The sequence below is a fragment of the Anopheles moucheti genome, chromosome 2 (genome assembly GCF_943734755.1).
Source record: "Anopheles moucheti chromosome 2, idAnoMoucSN_F20_07, whole genome shotgun sequence".
Taxonomy (NCBI): Eukaryota; Metazoa; Arthropoda; class Insecta; order Diptera; family Culicidae; genus Anopheles; species Anopheles moucheti.
Genome location: NC_069140.1, coordinates 13,151,861 through 13,176,761, shown reverse-complemented (window position 1 = coordinate 13,176,761; position 24,901 = coordinate 13,151,861). Strand labels below are relative to the sequence as shown.

Sequence of the window (24,901 nt, the reverse complement as noted above, 5' to 3'; positions counted from 1 at the left end):
CACCACCGGGATCTGGTGAGGTATGGTAAAACCTTTCCCTCTATCTATTCCAGCATTACTACATGGTCTATTTACTTCGAAATTCCCAGTTTTTTTTGTAACCTTGACTTTATCATGCAGCACGAGGTTAGGGTGCAGGACACAGGGGAGAGGGGGGGGGGGGGGGGGGTGGATTCAACACAAATTAGAAATTCTTGCTCAATTTTGTGGGTAAATAATGGGCCTTAGCCTCGCAAAGAAGAAACCCCTGGACCCATCGGAGATGGTTGATAAGTTCGGAAGAGGCTCAAGCTGTTCCGTCTTTTACAAACAGGCCAAGGATTTTGGGAGCCCGGTGTGGCTTCCTTTTTTCAACAATGCATTCTTTGATGAAAAGAGGCAGCAAAAACGTAATCCTGCTGTGCAATAGGTAGTAGAATAAAGTATTCGCTCTAATAAAGTGTGACTTCTTAGGGAAGAAACGCACACACACAAAACCTCGTGATGCTTTTTCGTTGCGTGAGTAAAGTTACTTTTCCGATTAATTTATGTGATGTGTTGACAGATTCGGGATCGTAACGGAAGTATTTAGAAAACGAATCAAGAGTTAGGCACAAAAATGTTGTGCTACTAATGATAACGCTCAATAACAAAAGATATAAGAAAATTTTATATCGCAAACTTTTTGGATACTAGAACTTTACGATAGAGTACCTTAGAACAATTTTAAATAACAAAACAGTCTTTAATAAAGCTAACGTTATTTAATTTTTTTTTAAGTTTGTTCAAGCACATATACATATTTATTGTTCTTTTTTTCGATTAAATACATGAAATTTAAGCTTCAAAAATGTAGACTGCTCATTTACGAGACTTCCGAGAAGGACTTTAATGATACTACCAAATTATGGAACGATTAAATATGTCACTGCAAATGACGACGATCGGGAGGTATATAAAACGAATCACAAAAACGATTCGCAATTTAATGAATGTTGTTTGTCCTTTTGCCGAGAAGTGACCAAAGCGTACAAAGCAGACCTTATATGGTATCTTCAAAAAAATCGGGATTGCGGAGGACAAAATTCCGAAAAAATGTGTATATAAAAGTACACCCAAGGCGGTTGGATATACTATTTAGGCAACAACATAAAATGCTATTGAAAATACGGCATTGCCGTCATAATATAAATAAAATAAAATAAATAAAATGCTATTATAGTTAAGGTGGTTTGGTCTAGTCGACTTGACAACATTGGTGACATAAAATTAACAAAAAATCCTTATAATAGACCAAACATGATGGCTTTTTACTATGAGTATCGTCAACTCGTTTGGGATAGCTTGATTAGTTCAAATGAAAAAAAAAACAACTGTTGTGCATTTTCATGTTAAATTTATGAATCCCAGAATTGTTGGTAATAAATGTGATTCTGAATTTATCTGATAAATATTACGTTAATAGTACCTTGGTAGTGTGTGATAGTTACTAAACTCCATAAAGCTAAACTCTACAAACAAACATTCAAAAAATAGTATAACAAATTGATAAATACTCGCTTGTGGTTTGAATTAATAATTTACGTAACATGAATCAAGGTAGTCTTCAGCGTCGACCAAGGTAATGCGATTCCAAGGAGTGCCCATTTATTGGCGAAAATATGTTTTTACTTTTAATAACGTCAGTGGCAGCGCAAAACACATCCAATGTTTCGAAACTAAGTTTATTTGAACTAAAGCGGATGTAACTTTCACAGCTAACTAATGTTTATTGTTGTGTATGTGTATTTCCCACAGAAGTAACGAAGAAATTGCCAAGAAGTACATCGCCAAACAGACTCTGTACGTTCAGTTTCTGCACGAGGAAATGGAAACAAAAACTTAAACACATGTTTAAAAACACTTTCAACGTTGAGATTTCACCCAGTGTGTCATGTGTTCAGGTTCCGCAGTTGCAGCTCGATGGTGAAAACCAACCAACAACGAGGGTACGATTAACATTCCATTGTTACTGAACACATTCTTACGGCAATGGCGTTATGGTTCGCACGCGCCCCATCCGGATTTCCGGCAAAAATTACTAAGCACCAGCAAAAACCAGGAAAGCGGCGCCGCTCAGCGCTTCCAGAAGGCGAAGTTACACCGATACACGTTCGCATGCATGATCCGGCAGCAAGTAGCGCCCCCAAGCTAGTTCCTACTTGCTGCTGCTGCTGCAGCTGTTGTAAAAGTTATGTTAATTTGATTTGTAATTTGCCACCATTCAGCGGCCCCTCGGGAGCATCTGCGTCGTCCCTTTCAATTCTGTCAATCTTCCTGCAGCTTTATCGGCAAAACCTTCGGGGTTTGTGCGGGGGGAGTAAGCTTAGGGTTTCGGTTTTCACCGTGAAAAGCTTCGAAATTGGAACTGGATAATGATGCCAGTGGGGAGGGAGAGGAAAATCACAAGTGCGGTGGTACGGCATGTTAGAGAACCGTTACAAAATTAGATAAGAAAGTAAAAGCGACTAGCTTTACGATGGGTGACGGCTTGGTGTAGGTTGTACACAGTTTTGCTTTCACTTTGCTGTATTACTGTATTAACATTTTTAAAGATTTTGTTTTTTTTACTTCTTATTCTCGAGGAATTTTGTTGCATATTTCACACAAGCACATCATACACACTTGAAAACCACTGTCCAGCAGCTCAGCATGGGCTATTGACGATTTTTTTGTGAAATATTAAATTGCTTCTTTTCATCACGTGCCTCATCTTTCAACAACAGAGAGGCATTTGTCCCACTTTACCCTGCTGCACGGTTGGATAGTGCTTGGATTGTGGAATGCTTTACGACCATTATAAGCAACAAAAAATCCGTCTTAAATCAACCCTCGGATTAGGAAATGAGTAGAAAGGGCAACGGTAGGAACTTTCTACTTATAGGATCGAAGAGATTACGCAATTCTTCATTTCTTGCCCCGTTCTGCTACACCGTTTACTGCTTGCACCATGCCTCCGTGAATGCCCTCAAGTGAATTTAATTAAGCCATAGCAGGACGGGTTTTTGCCATACTTTTGCCTTCATTTAATCACGCTGGGACCGTACCACCTTTGCTGCGCACGTTTTTGCGCTAAATTAGTGGCTTTGTTTAATGTTTAATGGCGAAAAAAGGTGACATAGAACTGATTTTAGTGAAGCAAACTCTGTTCAGTTCAAACCTGATTGGGATCCATGCTGATATTATTATTTTTAGGTAAAAAAAAACCCAAAGCGAATATCGTCACCTAGTTTTTACAGAAAGTAGTCATGACCAGTACAAAATACGAATATGACACTGCTACCCATCAACACAACCCAGCCAACATAACACTAACATTCGTTAAATATCAAGCTCCAATTTCCTTTTTTCGGTGCTTGCCGAAATTTAGGAGCAACGTAGAGAATGTCTAAACTGCTACGCCACGCGATCATTATTTCCTCCCCTTAATCAAAACGCCGTTTTCGTTGTTCGTTCTTCAATTCATCCCTAACAGTTAATTTGATACGGGTGGATTGCATCGAATATCGCAAGATGCTGACGGATGTGGAGCTAAGGGATGCTAGGGCAAAGACGGAAAAAATCAAAATGTCCTTGTATGCTGACAACGGCAACTTTTGGGACATCCAGTTTAAAATGTGCTGAATTGGTTTAATATTCACGTAAAACCCTCTTGCTAGTGTGGGAATAAAGAATGCAATAAAACGGATTTCAGTGTATCAAACATAACAACATAAAATGGTTTATTTTTTATGAAAGTGCTTATATTATTGCCATATGCCTAGTTCTGCGGATTAAATGGGTAACAATTTATTTAAATGTGACGGTAACCAAATGATTCAAGCTCGGAAGTATAATCTTAATGTTTCTTTGATATGTGAACGAATATGTGTTTTCGTTACGATGCTCACATCTATGACTAGAGATCTGAGAGGCAATTGATAAGAAAATGGAATGCTTGTGGGGAAGTATTAAAAATAGCAAACCATGGGGATTACGGATTTTACGTGTTACTAGAAAATGCAGGGGATGGCAAACCCCCTTATCGGTCAAACATTCTTCCTGTATCGTTTGATGGAAAGATTAGAAACACACAACAACAATCAATCAAACCGATCGAGCATCTGTTTCACTAGCAAACAAATGCAAAGCGGGCGTGTGAGGTGGTTCATCGGAAAGTTCATCGGAAAGGTTAAGCAAAACCTCAACCGGTTGGGTCGCCTATCATCATCACGTTGTTTGAAACCAGTTCAAATCATAATTCATCCAGCGCATCCCTTCTTCCAATGACGTCTGAGCGAAATGAAATGCATCAAAACAAAAAACATGCTTCCACCAGCAAATTACTGATAATGCGCACGATCTTAATCGCATTCGCAAAAAAAAATAAACCGCAAGAAATCAACAGTAAATCGTTACTGTCGTTACAGTGTCGTTACTGTCGTTATGATACTGCTCTTATGTCAACCAATTATGAAAACATTAACGCCTTGTTTGTCAAACGAATAGTGCGGCAATTATTTCTACCACCCTTGAACAAATATTTTATCTAACTAAACACCTGATAAGATCGATAATGCTATTTGTAAGACTTGATAGGTTCATTATAGTACTAGAAACAACGTTTATGCATGAATTTTAAAACAACATTAAATTTGTTTAACCAACACTTTACTCGCATTGACAATTGTTTGATAGAAACAAACATCCAGAAACAAATACTTTGTATGGATATTTCTAACCGATGCTGCTGTTTTCGGAACATGTTTAAATTGTATGAGCTACAATTATTCCGAAAGCCACCAAGAATTGAATAATAAGGGATGTGCATGATACATGAGATCGATTGTTTACCTACGACACTATATTTCACTCTATTTTTAACCCACACGAAATTCTACTATAATTTCAACCTTGGAACGACGGTTCTCCCAACTGCCGTCACCCATTGCATTTGCTGGACCACTTGGTAACACTCGATTGATTGTGGTAAGTATTTTATAGGCCACAATTGAGACCGGGTCAGGTTCAAGTGGCTCAGCTGGTGTTGATTAAATTTTTGGATTCGTTGCTTCCATCACTGCTCATCCGGACAAACAGTGATCAACATTTGGGAAGGTCAAGAATAACGAACAAATGAAGAGGGGCGAGAACTGCGGCAAGTGATGGGCAAGATAGTTGACACACGCGACGTGTGGATCTTTTCTAACAAAAACGAAAAATGATCCATGTAAGTGTTCGAGGTATACATAAACTGAAAGACATTGCTTTTATCGTTTACTGAAATAGCGAGAGCAACTCTTCGACAGTCTTTCAAGTATCAGCGTTCAACGAGAATTAAATACGCTTTAAATCATTACGAACAACTCATAGCACCTGTCCACATTACAGTTCCCCCAACTGGGATCACTCAATAAAGAAAGCATTAAAACCGTACTATGAACTTTGCGGGCAATGGCTTCTTGCAACGTTTGTACCAGAATGTGCAACACGCAATTCGGGCATAATAAGACATTCATTTCTGATCAATCCTGCACGCACGGTCGCGTGTTTGCAGTGCGACTTGTGAATACCATCGCGTTCATTATTTATTGACGATAATACGAAGTCTTACCGACGAGCTGTAGATGTATTGTCAATTTGTTTTTTTTTATTTGTTGCTCCTAAATACCTTACCCCCAAATAACGCTTTGATCCTGTACCGTTAACATTCTTTCAACGGTACCCTATTGTGTTAGTGAGAGTGTTAGGCGACTCAAATTCATAGACTCGCACACCCTTCATTATATGTTGAACATTACTTAACTATAGGGTACGGAAATTATGTAGATCGTTGTTAGTAACTCTCCCTCACAGGAATTTTCACATTATTTGCATACCTGCTGCAACACACTGCGGGGTGGAGAAGCTATTTACTCATCACCCACGACAGTTTGGCATTGCTAAGTAGGGGAATGTTAATGAGTACGGTTAGTTAGTTGACCGGTCTAATTGAAATTCTTTAGCTGAAAGAGAGGCCAACATTTTGCACTCAATTATACCGCTTTGATCGCGACCGGATACCTGTGGGTTTATCTTGTGTCCCGAAACGAAAGTAAATTAGAGCTCTTAATTACTTCCGGCATAAAATTCTCAAACAATTTCCAATAGATTTTTTTTTACAATAACAAAAAAACAGAAATATTAAAACGAATGGGAGTATAACGAAGCAAGCTGATTTATTTTATTTGAACAGTATATATGTATTACTTCTTGTTCAGGACGAAAAGGCAAACGTATATAAAAAGAGCACAAGGCACATATGCACACATCCACTGCGCACTGCCATTCATTCATCGTTTGACAAACGAAACTGTTTTTTGTGAGTATTTGGTTATGAATGTTTCTGACAGTCCTGTCACGCTTACACTAACCTAGAATATTATCACACAGCACTACTCCCCATCCGGTATTGATTCCGTAACTCGGTTATGCTGCGTAGAATTCGAGAGTCCAGTTCTTCCTTCCGGGCTCATTTCCGGGTGTCTGCGAAAGACGTAAGTGACATAGAGACGAGTTCTTTTTTTTTCTCCATCAAATATAGACGCCTTAGTCCCTTGGTGGATATCCAGAACACGTATCGCACATACATTATGAACAGTGGCCTTTTCGTTTTATCATATTGCAGATCAATATGGACATTCCATTAGGGGTATATGAGGGTCACGTGTCTATGATTTTTGATTTCCCGAATTATTTGTACCGTTCTCTGCGACGGCACGTCAAAGTAATCGAGCAAGTTGTGGGATACAACTTTTTTCTGTCATTGATGAGCACTTTTTTGACATGTTATTGAATACATCGCCTATAAACTATCGTAATTTCAAAAAGAGCTGCAACAAACTCTATCGATTGCTCGTTCTTTATACATTTCTTCTTAAGACAACATATTTGATGATAATAAGAAACAAAATGTACTCATGTCAATGTTTCATTTTAGATATCAGCTCAATTTAGACCACTTTACAATGAACTAAAAGGACAGATGGATCTCTCATTCAGTATCTAATTTGATGTAATTAAATCTGTTGTTTTGTGATCCGAAAACGATCCGACCTGTATGTTGATGTTCCCAAACGCTTGCCGAAAAGGAACAGAGCTTGTGCATGAACGCTGAACCGCGCTGCGTGTTCTATCTTTGCGGCGAAAGGGCCAGAAGGTATTAATGAAAAATAAAAATAGTCAACATATGACAGCCTTCCGCTGTTACCGTCCATCCCAATCGAATCGAGCTGCTGGGGATTGTCAACACACAAAACTAAAAGATCGGGTCACGAGCGACACTCGCCACTCCCGCAACCCGTTTGCACCGTCTCATGTGTGAAACCACCGCAGGTTGCCGCACGCGCACCTATACACCCATTCAGCGGAGTTTAAACTTTGTTTTTATTACTTTGTTCACCTACATGAAAACAACAAGCTACAAACCAACGTAATCCGGTTTCCACGCAACTCGTAGTCCTTTTTACACGTGATTATGGGATAAGAGGATAAGAGGGAACTGCCCCCGGGGGGTGTTCCACCATAAATGCGAGCATTGCCGCTTATTTCATAATATGAGACCGCTCTAAATATATAACTGGTACCGCGCTAGTCATGCGATCATGCGACACAAGATGAAACAGATATCCCACACACCACACAAAAACCGTCCGCCGAAGCAAGAAAGTGAGATGATCGAACGATGACAATGACTACACGCTTAACCGTTGAAGCCAACGAGCATGCTAACAATGATCCTCCCTGCAGCTGAGCAATAAATTATTTGACTACTGCTGACAGCTTTGGCTTGGCTAATAAGGCGCGTAGTATTCGTCGTCCATTGTCTGTCTTTAACTTTCGCTTTCGAGAGGAAGAGGAACCATGTTTGATTAATTTTTAAATGGTTTCACTTTCATTCAAACTTAAAATGGAATGCATGGCGTTACAAATTATCGTACAAGGAATTTTCAGCGCGCCAAATCAAGCCAACATTTTCACCAACCATTACCGTTTTCGAAAGGGGCTCGTCGTCGGTAAGATTTCACAAGAACGAACGCCACTTTGGCACGCTATAGGGTTCCCATGTTTTTCGGAATCATTATGATCGTGTCAAATTTGGCAGGCCCGAGCGCCATCGCAACACCGTTACGATCCCTCACCGTGCCGTGTGTTGCCTCACGGGCCTCACAATCAACGAGCAAAACACAATCAACCAATCTGGTTTCAAAAACACTCACCACACTCTAGCACTGCGTTTCGCGCCCCCATAAGCTGGTTTTTATGTTTGGGCTGTTGAGTATGTTTACTGTAGATTTTGCTTGATTCGGGTTAATTGATTGCAATGGTGCCATGTGGTCAACCGTTCTGAGTGGCGACAAAGGACGAGCGTTGTGTAACGTTGGTGGCGGCTACAGGCCGGGAACAACCGTAGCGAAAGCCCGAATAAGACAATCATCAATGATTGGACGGCTGAACATTGGAAACGGAGACGAAAAAAAAACATCACCTACACGTGCCGGTCGTTACGAAAACAGACCAACACCAAATCATTGAACAACATCATCCGATATGATATCAGTATCAAAATAGAAACTATACCAAAGCGAATGATGCGCCGAAGTATGACGGGAAAGTGATTTCGGCATAAACCAAAACCTTCATGTGGCACCAAGCGAACGGAAAACAATTTTATTATGGCTCCCGGTGGACGCAACATTTTAGTGTTTAAATTTTGAGCAGAACACAACCCTCAGATGGTGGACTTATTTTCTTTTTTGTAAGTAAATGTTTTGAGTATTTTATTGTTTACTCCGTCTATCATCTTACGCATCAGAATTTGTAATTTAAGGAATATGCTCATGTGTCTTGACAAAACAATGAGCATATTGTTTTCATTAATTGTTCTAACGATCCAATTTATATTAATCGATGAACGCGAGATATTGATAAGAAGGCGCCACACAATAAGTGCATATAAATGTTTATATAGCACTTTATGTTTGTGAAAGATGTTAATCTACAAAGCATTTCCTGGTAGAGTTCAGCTAGTGGTTTTTCAATAATGATAGCTCTTGTTCCAATCCTGGTTCCTGATTGCAATGCTTTCAGTATGTTTATGTCTCATTTCAAGAGCACTCTTCACGACTCCATGCTGACTTGTTTGTAAATACTTTCAGCCTATCACGTTGTCTTTGATTAAAGCAATGAACGAGACTATAAATATGGCTTGATGGCAAATAATAATAACAATTAATGCAAGCTGTACATAATACTTTTAATTCTTCGCAATAGAGAATCGTAATAAGTGGAAGACATTCCAGTGAGTGTCCAAATTACAATTAAAATTAAGAAAAACGGCTAATGGTCTGCTTTCCTACTTTAGACACACTATAATAAATGATAATCCGCCAGTGAGAGATGAAATCAAATAAACAATAACAAAGTTTCCACCATTTCTTGAGGTGAGCTCAACGTCATCGTTATGAGAGGATTAGCGTTAGTGCTATGAGAGGAAAATATAGTCTAACACCAACGTGAACGTCAAACATAAAAAAAAACAAATCTTCACATTATTAGTGCAACATTCCAAGGAGTGTGGTGGATATGATGAGAGAGTCTTGGTATGTTTTTTTTCCCAACCGTACTTTCGTGAATGTTGTAAGCATATATCCGTTTCGTATCATTGAATTTCTACCACCGAGGATGATTTATAGCGACAACTGCATCAAACACGACCTTAAACTGTGATCGGTGTTTAAAATGATCCATAGTTAAGGTTGAAACGAAAAAACGCGCTCACATTACCACGTATTAATGCATCCTCATGCTTGGAACACGGGAACGGATCAAACGGAAAAAAACAAAAGGGACTTCATCAAGACTCAGTTTACGACACTTTAATTGTCGTAAGCAGAATGTTGCAGTGACAAAAGCAACAAATCTTCGAGGCAATAGTCGCAGAAGAGGTACATAATATAATATAAAACAATGATTACTTACCTTGAGTCGGGCTGCAATATGAAAGGGAATTATAATTTATGAATACTTTGTTACAATTAAGAGTGCTTCGACATACGTTTGATCATTTCTTTTTTATTTTAGGAAAAGAATTGAAAGTTACTGCAGAAACAATAGAGAGAATATTGTTCACACATTTGAACATCATGGTTGAAGACCACATGATCAAGCTCAACTATATTATCCTTCATGCAAGCAGTCAGTTACAACAAAGCAGGCAAGATAAACGATGCATTTAGAAGGATGTATTTTCAATGGGAGCATAGGGACTGATAAATCACGGACAAAAATGCCGTCGCCAGCGATCTTTCTTGCCCAGCGATACAGAGCGGTCCAGCAAAAGCCGGGCGGATAGTACCGGTAGGGATTTGCAATAAATATAAACAGCCAAGCGCATGGTGTACCATCTGCACTGCAGCTCGCTGACGCTTGAACAGTTGAGCTCTAATATAGGACTTAGCAGCTAGTAACCGCGGCTGATAAGAAGGTAACGAGTTGATCTGGCAACTCATAGTGATGGCTGGTAAAAGAATCGCACTGTACGGCACGGAGAGCGAACCCCGCTACAGCCGAATCATCATTGCGCGTTGCGGGTTCGGGTCAGATTGCAAACAAAGAGCTATTTTACGAAAGGACATCATCTTTGTTCGGTCTCGTTTTGCGCCATTCGAGCGATATCCTGGATCTGCGATGCCGAAGCTGAAAGACCTGTTGTTGTCCACTGCCGGTAGCACAATGTGTACCTTCTTTGATTCGGAAGGCAACTGATTCGCCGTTCCGTGTAAATTTCGGTAAGATGGACACAAAAAAAGAAAACATTACACAATCCTCCTATAGCGACTTTCACTCGATATCGGAGTCTTGGCACAAAGGAACAAGCTTCGCCGAAGTGCCGCATTCTTACCGAGCGGAAATTATGCTCGCTCGGGTTTTAAGATTGTGATTCTTTGTCTTGTGGCAGAGGAATCCCACCAAATCTCTCCCCCAAAACGAACGAGATTGTCCAATGACATTGAATGCACAATGGTACCAAATGTCGAGGTGATATCTGCACGAAAAGCGTCCTATACTATGGCTGGATAGCAAATCGGGGGGAGTAAAAGTGTCTAGTAAATATACTTTGCCGTAACGCATGGACAATGCTGCAGCAAATGTAAGCCTGCAAACAGCTGCGAGAAGGTGGATGGAAATGCAACATTCATTGCACCTCGCACCATGGCGCTGTGCGGCGGATGCCTGGGCTTACCGATGATTGTCGGTGAATGCACAAACATAATTGAAATTTAGTTCGTTCGCCTATGGGTACCGGGGCTAATATAGTTCGGAGAGGGTATGTAACAAGGCGCTGGCATAGGGATTATGTGACAATAGGGATTTTTACTTCACGTTAAGCAGCAGCGGCAGCAGCGAGCAGTAAAGAAGCTATTACACTGCTTGAATGATTTCAAATGCTTTACTTTACGATAGAAAACGTATGGGTAAATCTTCATCGTTAACCTTCTCCTGACGGTGACCGATGTGACATCCATGTTGTACTATTACTTAAAACTTCATTTAAATCTACTTGTAGTCGAAGCACCCTTAAAGCACACCCAAGAAACAAAATAAAATGATGATTGTTTTGACAGATTTGACAGTTACAATTGATGCATATTTAAAACAAAACATTTAGTGTACCTCTTCAAAAACCCAATAACACGTTGTCTTGATTGTCCTTATTTTGATATTTTAATGAAATTATTTGTGATTATTGCAGCACAAAACTAGCCGTTCACAAATTATGGGTTGGTTGGTAAAGAAAAATACATTCTTTCCATAAAATAAAAAAAAACTTGTTGTCACTTTTGATGTTTTCCAATCGATGCAGTTGTCGCAAAAGAAAGAAAAAAAAAGGTTCACTTACCTTAGGACGTAGTTGACGCATACAACACTGTGCGGTTTTTGCTTGTCGTATATGACGGTGGCTTGGGTGACGACCCAAGCATAGCCACCGGTCTTGGCCAGAAAACGGTAGCGGCATGTTTCACTTTGTCCCTTGCTGATAACTGGAGAAAAAAGATCAATAGAAATGCAAAAAAATCATTAAAATGTGAAAAGCACTTATGATTAAAACAAAAGAAAAATAGATACTAATATACGGTAGAGCACAAAGCACTGAGCTGCATTTAACTGAGGTTGCTTTTGAAAATAAAAAGAAAATATTGTACCCTTTGGTATGTAACTCTACTTTGCCCTGCAGCAGACATGCTTTATTCAACATGAGCGTACCCACCGTTGAAACTAATCAAAGGCTAAATGCCAATTGCAATCACAAGCACGAATTCCTTTGTGGTGGGTGCATCCATCCAATCGCAAGCTAAACTGAGTTCAAACAATGGCTTCTGGGCGCTAAATACATTGATGAAAACTTTTCATCCGTTTACCAATTTTTACGATGGTCATAGAACTTGAAACGAATCCAAATAGAACCCCTGGAAGGGGAGAAATGTTTTCTCATTTCCAAATGTATACATCCCGGCCACACTGGAACAGAGGAACACGGCAAGTGTTGAACCAAAATAAAAAAAAAAACACCGAAGTAAAATGAAAATCAAAGAAAAACTTTTTCATTTAGCTAATTCGCCGCTGCTTTGCCGCTTGTTAACTACATGTTTGCTCCCATCGGCGATTGGACGATTTCCGCTGAGCTTACGAGTCCCGGGATGAGAACAGTTCGGGATGCAGCAGCAGAATGTTCGCGCTGTGTGCGCGTGCAATTTTGCAAGAGGTTAGGAATCGGGCAATTTTAATTTAACGCCAGAAGCGATATAAAGTGAATTCCCACTTGGTACTCCTTTGTGTGGCTGCCGGTAACAAAAGAAATAGAGATGTAATTAAAACCGAGCCAAACTTTGCTGTTACAACACAACCACGCTCAACTCAAAGTTTTAAACCGCAAGTCACACTACAATTGAGTGAAATAATTTTGCGGTTAATGACGTGCTGTTGATGACGATGTAGCATTGAATTTATAGCAAAGTAATGAAGTACGTTTAAGTTATTTTGTGAAATTCCTTGCTTTGTTCATAATATTACACGATAATATTCTAATTCATAATATTCTGCCGTTAACAAGTAAATTACTTCAAGTTATTAAACTTTTAAAAGGAAGAGAATTTTACTTAAAGCAACACAAAAAAGAATTACAACTCCGGTCCGGCAAAAGTAAGCTTTTGCCTTTGGAATGCTAATGGATAGCCAACGACTAATTTTCCGAATCGATTGAGCTTTTAAGAGCATCACATAAATTCCCATCTCCCCTCGACAACAACGAAAACAAAAAAACAACCTTCCAGCTCATGAACCGGGGGCGGAGCATCGTTATTGCTGCGAATGGATAATAAAATCAAAGCTTCCGGAGCACTGGCCCGAAGGAGGTATTTTCGGACAAGGAAAGAAACAAAATAAACGTTTGCTTAGCATCGGCCCCAAACCGAAGGGGCCCCAACCTACACTAAAAGGGATATTATTTGCCCGTAGGACCGTATCAGGACATTTACCTATGCCACAACAACACTGCACCGGTCCCTGCACATCCCCGTGACTGAAGCCACGTACACAGCAAACAAAGTACAATTTACACCGGTGGGGGGAGGGCGGGTTGCACTGAGTGAAGCAATAATGGCTGTCATTAATTGTGAATTTTATCGCAGCTCTATAAAAATCAATGCACAATGCCGTAAGGTAGGACGGTTTATGCATTAGTGTGTTTAGTGGTTTTGAGCCACCAGGCGGCTCCATCAAGCCCCCGCGCGCTTCAAAAAGCACGAGTTGCAATTTTGCTGCCACCAAATAGTGCGTCCAAACAGCAGCAGTGTACTTTGTGCAGCAGCAAGTTAAGCGGTAAGTGCTTTCTTTTACAAACAATCATCTATTTGCATTCGCTATTGATTATGTACCAAGGAAATGCCACATCAGTACAATGTTATTCCCATTTTCCGAAGGTTTTCCACCCCTTGCATAAGCATCGTGACGGTCGTAAACATCACAACAAAGGAGATTGCAGCAACACAACACCAACTAAATCACAACCGAATCCTTTACTCACTAAATAAGCTTATTAAGTCCATGCAAGATTTATTAGGGGTTGAGCATAATTGAATTTTCCAAAACCATCACACAGCCAGTTGCAAGTCTTGCATTCTTAATGCACCCACCATAGATTAACCTGCTGATGCCCTTTTGTTTTTTCCTCTACTCCATTTCCTCCATAGTTTGCACTGTAAGCAATCGCAGCGGTTAGTGCCGAATAATAACAGGCGGACACACACTGTATCCACCAAAAGCGTTACGAATAAGCGCTTGTGGAAAACACCAGTGTCGCACAGCTTTGAATTCCGCAGCGCTGCGATGTTTGTTATTCTTTGGTTCTTTTGTTTGCATTTGCAAATAATTCCATCCTACCGCAACATAAAGAATATGCCATCCACCATCTTACTCGAGAATTATCCTCCCGTACATCTCGCCCTCCCGCCCAACCATTCGTCCGCGTACCGCGGTTGGACCAACAACAAACAAACTTGTGCCCGAGTAGGAGCGCAGTGTGGCACAACGCAAAGCGCATTATAATCATGTAAACATTGTTTCACTTCTTCTATCCCCACAGCAGAAGTGGGAGCTTCGCTGGGACATCTCAACCTCCCATCTTTATTATGCTTTTCCACGACCTGCTCTCGTCTTCCTGGGAGGATCAACGGCGGCCCGGGGGGAAGGGGACATCATGCTGGATTTATGGAATGCCGTAAATTGTGAAGATTACTTTTTATGGCATCGGGAGACAAACGAAACTATACATTCTCCATCCCTGACCTGTCCCGTGGCAGCAGGCAGCGACTCGAGAAAACGTTTTTACTTCTTTGTGTGCCCATTCCACATTAAGCAGCGACATAACAAAACTCTTTGGGCGTTGTGTGTTTTTCATCATTCGATTCGAAGGCATTATGTGGGAAAATCCTGTAGGAAAAATTGTTAGAAGAATAGGGGCAGTGTACCGGTGCAGTTTGCGTGGAAGGAATTGCTATCCACAAAGTATGTTCCCTGCCTGATCACTTGCCAAATTTTTAGGGTTTTAGTTTGCTAAACTGCATCCTTCCACCCAAAAAGAGGGGCCACGCTCAAAAAACCCCACCAACTAAGTCACCAAAGTCAGTGCTTGAAAGTGCAGTAAACCTTTCAATCTGATAAGTTTTCATGTTGCGTGGAAAAGTTTGCACCACCGACAGACACAGCCACACATAGCCCGGTAGATGCAACATTGCTCATTTTATTTCACTTCATTCCCGGTGCAAAAAAGTGTTTGTTTTTCTCCTTAGCACGAATTCTACCGCACGAAGGCAATTTGTTTTCGCAGCGGCGAATGATAATTTCCCTGGAGATTGTTGAAGTTGAAGAATTTGTTGTTTTCGGGCTCCCTTTGCTATCGTTTAGTTTTCATTGACTTACCAAACTAAACTATTTCAATGTTTTGAAAGTTATTGTCGTATAAATCACTGCTAGAATTTTAAAATTTCCAATGAAATATCCAAAATTCAGCAAAAAAAATGGCAATACAAAATAAACTTCAAAAAAATGCTTACCACAAAATAAAACCGATAAACAACATAATCATCCCTAGAATTCATCACACAATAGAAACTAATGCCACCATAGAATGCCAAGCTGCACTTGGAACCTTTTAATCCCTCTCGCTAATGATGCACTTGATTGTGCTTTTGTGATAATATCGCTCCAAGACGCGTTCATTCATCACATGCTGTCACACTGCCTTCGCAATTGGCGGTGACGAAACTCAAAACCACAAAATCCCTTGCAACCACGTTCTTTCGAAAGCTCCGGTTATGCTTACATTCTCAGCGCGAGCAATAAAGCATGCTGCAAAAGTAGCAGCATGATTGAAGTGTTTGTTGTCGTAATCTTTTGGCCAAAAATCTCTACCACGAACTCCCTCCCTGTTGCAGTAATTTGTTAAAAGATGCGCTAAACTGCGGTATGAAGTAATCGTTTTCCCATGCTCTCTCTTTCTCTCTTCGGTTCAAAAAGCTTTCCACCACCAATAATATGCTCATTGTACACGAGTAGGAGGAATATAGCTTTCACCGGCAGTGTAATCATCTTTACCGTGGCAGGACCGACGAACTACTTAAGGGCCAATCGTCAAAAGAGGTAAAAGGAATATTTTGCCGAGCTTCATAACCTTCCCCGCGAATAAAGCCCGAGATGACACTGGCCTGCCTAAGTCCGATGTCACCAACTCCGATCAAACCCCGGTTGGGTCTGAATGCAGTGTGGCAAGCAAACAGACATTTGCCGCAGCAGCGTAGACAACAACCTGCAAACACACACATCATGCGGAGAGCATCGAAAATTCAATTAAATTTATGAGACGATGATAAATTATTTCGCTTCACCGAACGATTCATCAACTCGCATGGCCGCTGTTGTTGTTGTTGCTGATGATACTGTAACTAAAGTCCTAATAATTTCCCTGTTCCACTAGGTAGCATCCGTACGCTCTCCATCTCGCCTGCGCTCAGTTACATGTCGGCGGCAGCATCAGTATGCACCACGCAGATGAAAGCTAAAAAGTTAGCTCCTACCAGCTCCTTGCAACACTCAGAGACACAAAGACACAAACCTGCAAGCGCACATCCGGCGCTACATCCCGCTTTACGGCAGGGCAAACGCAAGGTGAAGGATCCCTGTGTGCATACATCAAACTGATGAAAAGGAACCAGAATGTGATGCACTGCCGCTACAGCACGCCCTCTGATCCTGAGCGTTGTCGGTTGCATTCGTAATAAATGTTCCGTGATTAAAATAATAAAATATTGAAACATGAGCGCCCGGGTCGAAGCTGGTTGTGATGCCACTGTTTTCACCGTTCGTGTGTAACTAAATTATTATTATCAATTTATTTATCCATGCTAACCCCGCGCATTCGCCCTTTTCGTAGCCCCCCCCACTCTCCAAAAAGCTCAGGTCGTAACTTTCGTACCGTTTTTCCGCATCCGTTGATGGAAGCTTTTTATTTTATCTTCGAATCCCGCGTGCTCCCCGGCTTCAATATCATTTCAGAATCAGAAACAACGCTTGACTTCACCGAACCGAATATTATGCTAAGCAAACTCCACCATCCAAAATGCATCGTCCTTACGTCCCGCGAGCAGAAAAAGGGAAAAAAAAGGAACTCTGTGCTGTATGTTGATGTAATAACGTTAAAAACATAAAAGCCAACCACCAAACCCAACCCAATCCATCCACCTCACGGTCACCTTGTAAACACACGCTCCGGGTACCGTCCCGGTGGCTACATCACGTTCGAGGGATTTTACGAACTGGAATGGCGAACGAAGGACGTTAAATTTTAACTGAAATCTTGACACCGAGTCAACACCGAAGGATAAAGAAAACCGCATAAAGCGAATACCTGACAGCTTCATGCACTCCCGGACGAAGGAACTACGGAGTGTATGTGTCTGTATGCATGCAATTGTGTTATCTTTCTCGCACTGTTATTTTTGCCGGTGCAATGAATTTGTTACTGTCGGTGCAGCTGTTGATATTTCGGTGGATTGTTGTTGTTTCTGTGTTTCCATTCTGCCCCACCTGGCTCATCATCGCGTGGCAAGCGTTGCTTTCTGTTTTGCTCCTTAGTTGCCATATTTTTGCGATACGATAGTCACACAAAGTCTTCCATTCTATAATTTGGCACAACCGGCACAATTTCCCACCGACGCCACACGAACCACAGCATTTCAGGCGAAACATGGTGCACCCCGAAACAAGTTGAGTGAAAAATTTTAAACTAACGCTCCCCGTCCGCAGCAAAGTGTGGGTGGAAATGAAACTCCCAAGTTGATTAACTCAAATGTCATACACGAGAATACGATATCGGGGGTCGCGTAAGGGAAATACTGAAGATAGCACTTTTTTAACGATGCACAACGAACGCTGTTGCATCGGTGCCTTTGCGCTATGGCGCTTTTTTCCATTCGTTTCCGTTTCATTCACTTAATCCCGAAGAAATTAAATGCTCACTTGACGGTTGGGTCGGTTGGTTGGGTTGGGGGTGGTGCATTTATGATTGCATTCTTTACGACCGTCAGCGCCAAAACGGGCTGCCGTGGGGGTAACCGTGAGGGAAATGTCAAGCGTTCAGAATGCGACAGAGAACGTATTTCGTGTTCTCGAGGCGTTCGTTCCGAGAAGAGTTACTTTTGCTTCGTTCTACCCGAAGAAATACAAAAAAAATGATGTAGAAGAGATCCTTCAATTTGCATGAACAAAGAAACGGAAAATTCGCCCGGGGGAGCAACCCGGATGGGTGGCGGTGAGGATTGCACTGGGAAATGATGCTTTTTTACGACTTTTAAAACGTCACCGATGCAAATGATTGACGTGACATAGCGTCCTGCAGATAAAACAATGTTAAAAGCTGGGACAAAGGATGACAAAACAGAGTCCTTCCCCGTACCAGAGGAAGCTTTACGGAATTATTTAACAACATATAAATAACTTTCTCCAAACTGTAAATAAGCATGCTTGAATTTTTAATAATAAACGATAATTTTATCGTAACAAAGACTTACTGCTAAAAATATTGAACTGTAGATTTTGTGACAAAATTCACGCTGCTACAGTGCGCAACATAACTATATGGTCGCTTGTTTTATGAGGATAAAATACGAAAAAGAAGTGATGGAAATATTGGTATGGTTCATAATTGTTGTTATAAAATTTTAAATTTTCTAACTTATTTTAGAAAGCCGTATGATAAAAATAAATACATATTTCGACAGGTATAAAAAGTTTTTATAATTGAATAATATTTTCATGTAACATGGTAGAACATCACCATTATATATCTCTTCAATTACTCTCAAAACACTAATCCTCGTATAGTAACGTCACTGGAACATGCACAAAAATATGGAAAAATTATAGAACAATGTATTATTTTCTTCTTTAAAATGTTAACGTACTTTCGATGTGTCCATCTCCTCATCTGTTATTATGAATCAAAAAATAACTAGTGGCCTTATAGTTATGTTGCCACGTGCTGTATAAAGAAAATGGAAAACACGTTTAAAGTGCTTAGTGAATGACAATAAAATCTACGGTCAATGAACGCATAAAAGAGGCACCGGACAGGAGCGCTTTCAATAAAACACATAAATATTACAATCTACAATCACGGGACGTCCGTTCCGTCCCACTTGCATCCACTTGCTTCCTGTCATCACTGGCATCACAACACCCCACACGGTTATTATATGATCCATAACAAAATGAACGCTCGCCAAAAAGAAACAGACAGCAAGAACAAGGCAACTATAAGGAGCATGATATGGGTGGGTAAGTAGCGTGACAAAAAAAAAGAAGGGCAGCACAAATAAATGTGATTAAATTTTTATCGCCTTTTCGGGCGGAAAAATCATGCAAACTACATAAAGAAGCGGGTAGCGTCAGCGCACTCACTTTTACTACCTTTATTGCCACAGCGACACTCGTGCGGACAGCGGCTACACGTCCTGGGGAAATGGGAAATTGGAATGCAGCGGATGCAGTTTGTGCTCATCGTCTTATCACGTTCGAGCAACCAGTCAGCCGTCCGTCGACAACACCTGGCGCGCGCAAGATGTTTGCCATCCGTTTTATTCGTTTTCCTACACAAGACCAAAGGGCATCAATGGCGTTTTCCATTTTCACGTTCATCTCTATGACATTTTCAACCATTACTACTGCATCGTGCAACGCAACCGTGGGCAACAGGCTGTGGATTGACGGGGGTAGCGCGCGTTACAGGAGCGCGTTAGCCACTTGTTCTCACTTGGTTGATGTAATTTTGCCATAATTCAATATTATCGCTAAATTATATTAGCCTCGTTTGGTGACGCTCGCTTGCCTTTCCCGTGAGTTGGCAAGTGAAGATGAGTGTGGGACGGATGGGAATCTGGATCATTCGATGAAGAACGAATCCTCGTAGCGAGTTCCCTTGTAGCAAAAATTAGCTTTTTTTCCCCCCGGGTTGCTTCAAAAGCACTAGGTAGGGTGGAGAAATGGGTGGATGGGTGTTACAGGGTAGCTAAGTGCCAATACAGGATTAGCCAGGACTTATAGTACAAGCCGCCATCTCCACCGCTTCGCCGCTGTCCACTTTCATTCTTCCAATAACCATTTCACTTGCAGAAGCTGTCAAGATGCTGCTGCCCACTCGGGGGAGTAGTCATTTTTCACCTTGCCGTTTACGAAACGCACGCTTTAATAGGAGCAACGTTCGCCGATGAAACTGATTGCAAAAAAAAAAAACAAAAAAACAAAATGGTGGAAAAGTGTGCGTGCGGAAGGCAAAAAGAAACCGATGAAGAAAAATTTGACAATACAAATGAAGATGAATTGTGCCCGTTAATCGAAAGCTGCACTCTCTAGGAGCGAGGCCCGAATAGGTCGAAGAAGTTAGGTTAGGGCGCAAACGAAGACAGCTACAAATGACGTTGGCAGGTGATGTGGCACAACGAATGGGCCTGCATTTTTGGGTCATCGGCTTCATCTCCACAGCGTAGGGGACGCACGATTTGATATTGTTCTGTATCATTTTAGCAGAAGATAATGAACCATGAACCTGCCAAAGAGCATCAAATTACACCACTAAAAGATGCATGAAGAAACCAAGTCCATCATGCATCATGGTGGACGACATCTAAATGAATTGATTGGAGCGAAATGATTGACGAAAACGGAAAGAGATCATGAAGATATAAAGCTGCAATGGGATGGAAATGGTTGAAGATTAGGTGGACAAAGAACGGCGAAATACGTAAGGAGGTTTTATCACATTCGTAACAGTTCTTTGACGCAATTGATCTGTGGCTTAATATAATATGCTATTGCTCTCTGAATTCTATTGTAATTGATATGTTATTCGGATTCTAATGCAATGGGTTCTAATGCAAACATTCACCATTTGGCCTCGGTATAACACGAGGTCATTGGAAAGCTAGCTAACCCCTTTTTGTAATAGCCATTTTAAAATTCAAATTCCTGTGATATGTAAACATTTTTAATGCTTCCATGCACCACTATTAGTTCATTCCATCCGTAGCATCCTCCTGTTACGTATGTCCCATCCACGTTCAAAAATAAGGCTGTAGCGATTCTGTGAACACTGCCACTGATCTGCTCCGAATTTACCAAACTCCGTTTATGACTGCCAATTTAGTTACCATTTCGTGCCAGATCGTTTAGCTCCCGTTTCATCTTAAACGACCAAAACTAATGCCAGAAGAAGCATCACATCGATGCAAACGTACCAACAAAAAAATGAAACCCAAGACACGAACCGTTCTTGATACGAAATGGTGCACTCCGTTCGATGCATTTCATTCAGGCAGCACGAAGAACGCACTCAGAACGAATGCAAACGGAATAAAACAGCATACCCATTGCAAATAGCGATTGGAACGGGGCACACCACCATTGGAAAGTGGAGATGGAATTTTTTGCTCCTTTCGTTGGTTTTGTTGCGATCTTCTCCCGCAGCAAGCCGCGGCAAACGAAAAATAAAATGTTTAAAAATGGCAAACGATTGAAACGAACCCGGGCACCCAACCCCGGGAACGAGTAATGGTCCGAAGCGCGAAGCTTCATTGGAGTAAATTAACATTTCGATTCAATTGATTTAATTTCGCTCTCGACACGCGCGCCCGATCCTCGCACGGAACGAACGGGGTTTTGGCGCTGGCATGGCACGAGAGTGTCGATGTTCTCCCTTTTTTGTTCTTCGTTCGTTTCGAATTTGTCTTGACTTTTGCAGTACACTTTCGTTGCATGGCACTTTGAGCCCGCATGAATATTATGTTGGCGTTCTATAAGGCTTGCAGCTTGCGTTGATTATTATCTGATTTCAGAACTTTTTTTCTATGCGGTAGGTGAGTGTAAATTTCCACTTCTATATTCAATTGCCAATTGCATGCTAAGAATCATTTTGAAATATAAGTTACTTTTTAAAATAATATTGGGTGCGCATATAAATAACGGCCGTTTTTTCATAAGTATAATTTTACTCGTGTCATTTTTATTTCAAGAAATTACAAATACTCAGCATAACTTTCGATCGAGCTGATGATGTTGGGGTATGGCCGGGGGATCCCCATGATTTTTTGCGCTTAGGATTGTTGAACAAAATCCACTTCTTCCACTCGAAAGCTCTCCATGCGCTTCGGCTGCCGTTTTCTTTGCTCGAAACAAAAACAGCAACACCTCCCGCACATTTTCAAAAACTAGGAACTTTTACTCGCACGAAATAATCACTAATCTGTTTACTCAGTTTGATTATGTCATTCCCGAACTTGATTTATGACGTTTGTAAACGTCAAAATCGCGCCACAGTCCACAGTGGCTCCATCGATTTAAAAACGGCCGTTATTTGTTTGCGGACCTAATACAAAAAAAAACTTTAACACCAAAAACCGGCTTAAAGTAAAGTAATGATAAACAATCTAATTAAAAAAAACGACTGAGATACACATTGAGCTAAAGATGCAAGCGTTGTTTCGCACTGTTGTTTTTTTTTCTTGTGTTTTGCATTTATGTTGTCATCTTAAAATATTTGCTTCTCTCGCCGCTTTGCTTTTCAACCCTTGTGTAAACCAATTTGAACCATCAGTGTGTGTTTTTGTCTGTGTTTGTCTGTTAGCATAAACAAATCTCCTCAACATTCAGCAAAGCCCGGGCATGCAAAAAGTGACACAGCTAACTATATCCCAAGGTCACTCACCATGCTTAAGGTTGCACCGCTCTAAATACATTCACGTCGTCACGTGCCGTTTTCAAATCTCACGTTCGCTGAAGGTTGACGTAGAAGAACATCATATCTGAGCGCTGATACCTTTTCTCTTTCGCACCGAAAATCCTTAGGTTTTGTTTTGCTTGATTTTTCTTCTAATTCGTACAAACTTCGACCGTTCTGCTGCTTTCACCGATCTCGTTGATACGTTAAGGCAGATGGACGAAAAATTACCTCCAACAGAGCAACGGACTGGCTTGCAATCGGGCTCAATGCCATTGTGGTGCTTCAGAAAAACCGCATTGGGGTAGTCTTGGTTGCCACAGTTTCGCAGAACACTGGCCAACCTTCAAACACCTCCAAAACGGGGGGGGAGGGATATAGATAAGACGAGGAGACCGTTCTAAGGACGCTGGTTCGATTGCTTTATAAACAAACTGTGCACCGCACCGCTAACACAAACACCTCTAAACGAAATGCAGAAAATTATATTTTTTGGGTCGTCACTGCAGCTGAGGTAGGGACAGGTAGGGAAGGTAAGAAGCTTGTGATGGAAGCTGGCTGTTATGGCATTGTGAGGACCTCTATTTCGATTCTATAAACACATACAGGATAGTTTTAGGGCAAAATGGGATGATTTTTCCCACCACAAGCCGTTGTCATTCGATATAGCAGCATGTGAGCAGCCCCGGTAACACATGTGACAATCTACCGAGCAACTGTGCAAAACACACCTTGTGCCATTGTTGAGTGCCATGTTGGTGCACAGGTGACTGCTATTATTATTGCAGAAAGGTGCATCGATGTGGAGGGGGAAATATTCATGCTAAGCGAAAGATGCTGCTTATTATGGAAATCTTTTTTTCAATTTAGTGGAAATAAAGATGTGAAAAAACTAGATCCAATCAGCCGTAAATGCTTTGAGCAACGAAATAAATATGTTTGAAGATAGAATGAATAAAAATGAGATTCAGCCTTCACAAGATTTTAAGATTTCTTTGGAATAATTCAAGATAGCCACAAAAATTTAACCCGGCTTTTTTTTTAATGTACTGTAATTAAAGCTCAGAAACGTTCAATCAACTTTACGGAAAGATGTGCCAAACTGCGCATTGATTGTACTAGTTCTATTGCATTCGGACAACATGAAGCAAACTTTGCATTGGTCATGTTATTTGCTTTGCTTTGCAGCGCTAGGAGGAACCCATTCGGATCACAATGGCAACTATACACAAATCAACCACAACTATGTTTGACATTACCAGAGAGCTGGAGAATATTACAATAGCCATCCCAAACAAACCATCCTTTCTCGCGTGTAAATGTGAAAATTCAACACTCCAGCTACGGTTGAGTTTGGAGCTCCTGCAATTCGTTTAACACTCTAACCAAACAACGTAACCATCGTGCTGAGCTAACACAGCAAGTGGAGTGGTGGAGAAATATGTAAAGGCAAGAGGAAAAAAAAAAAGTAAATTGTAATGAAATGGAAGGGAAAATAGCCAAAGGAAAACATTTCCATGCGATGCATCAAGATCCGGTCCCGGGCACTTTAATGCGAACCCACAGCCGAGTCAACGAACAACCGAGCTCTTGCCTTGTACAAACTAGTGCGGAAAAGTGAACAAAAAAAAAACACATCGATTGAAATGGTGCATACAACAACAAAAAGAATAAAAAAAAACCATCCCGAGCAGTTCCAAAATGTAAACAAATAAAGAGTCCGAAAACCTCACCACTTCGACAGCATGCTCATATTGATGCCCGCGTGCGGTAAAATGTATGCGATGGTACACCGTTTGACACGAAACGCTAACTATACACAAACTGGTGAGTTCTCGCCAGCGTTGTTATTAAAAAAAGTGAGCCAAAAAAAAGGTACACATAAATACGGGCGGTGCGCAAATGCAACCACCGGAATTCATAAGAGCAATGCCTGCGTGGAGAGAAAGGATCACTTTTTCGTCCTTGAGAATGACAGAAAACATCGCATGCCATGGTTTTTTTTTTCTTCATCCGGTGCATTACCTCGGGAAATTTGAA

The 24,901-nt window shown here is 41.0% G+C and overlaps 1 protein-coding gene across 1 annotated transcript in view; it reads right to left on the bottom strand.

The window, feature by feature from the left end:
- The window catches only part of LOC128299351 (protein similar), a 109,023-nt gene that overhangs the window by 63,209 nt on the left and 20,913 nt on the right, over positions 1-24,901 (bottom strand). The window contains exon 6 of the mRNA XM_053035288.1: positions 11,939-12,080. Within this exon, the coding sequence (XP_052891248.1) occupies positions 11,939-12,080 (142 nt within the window). The remainder of the gene's footprint in view (positions 1-11,938; positions 12,081-24,901) is intronic.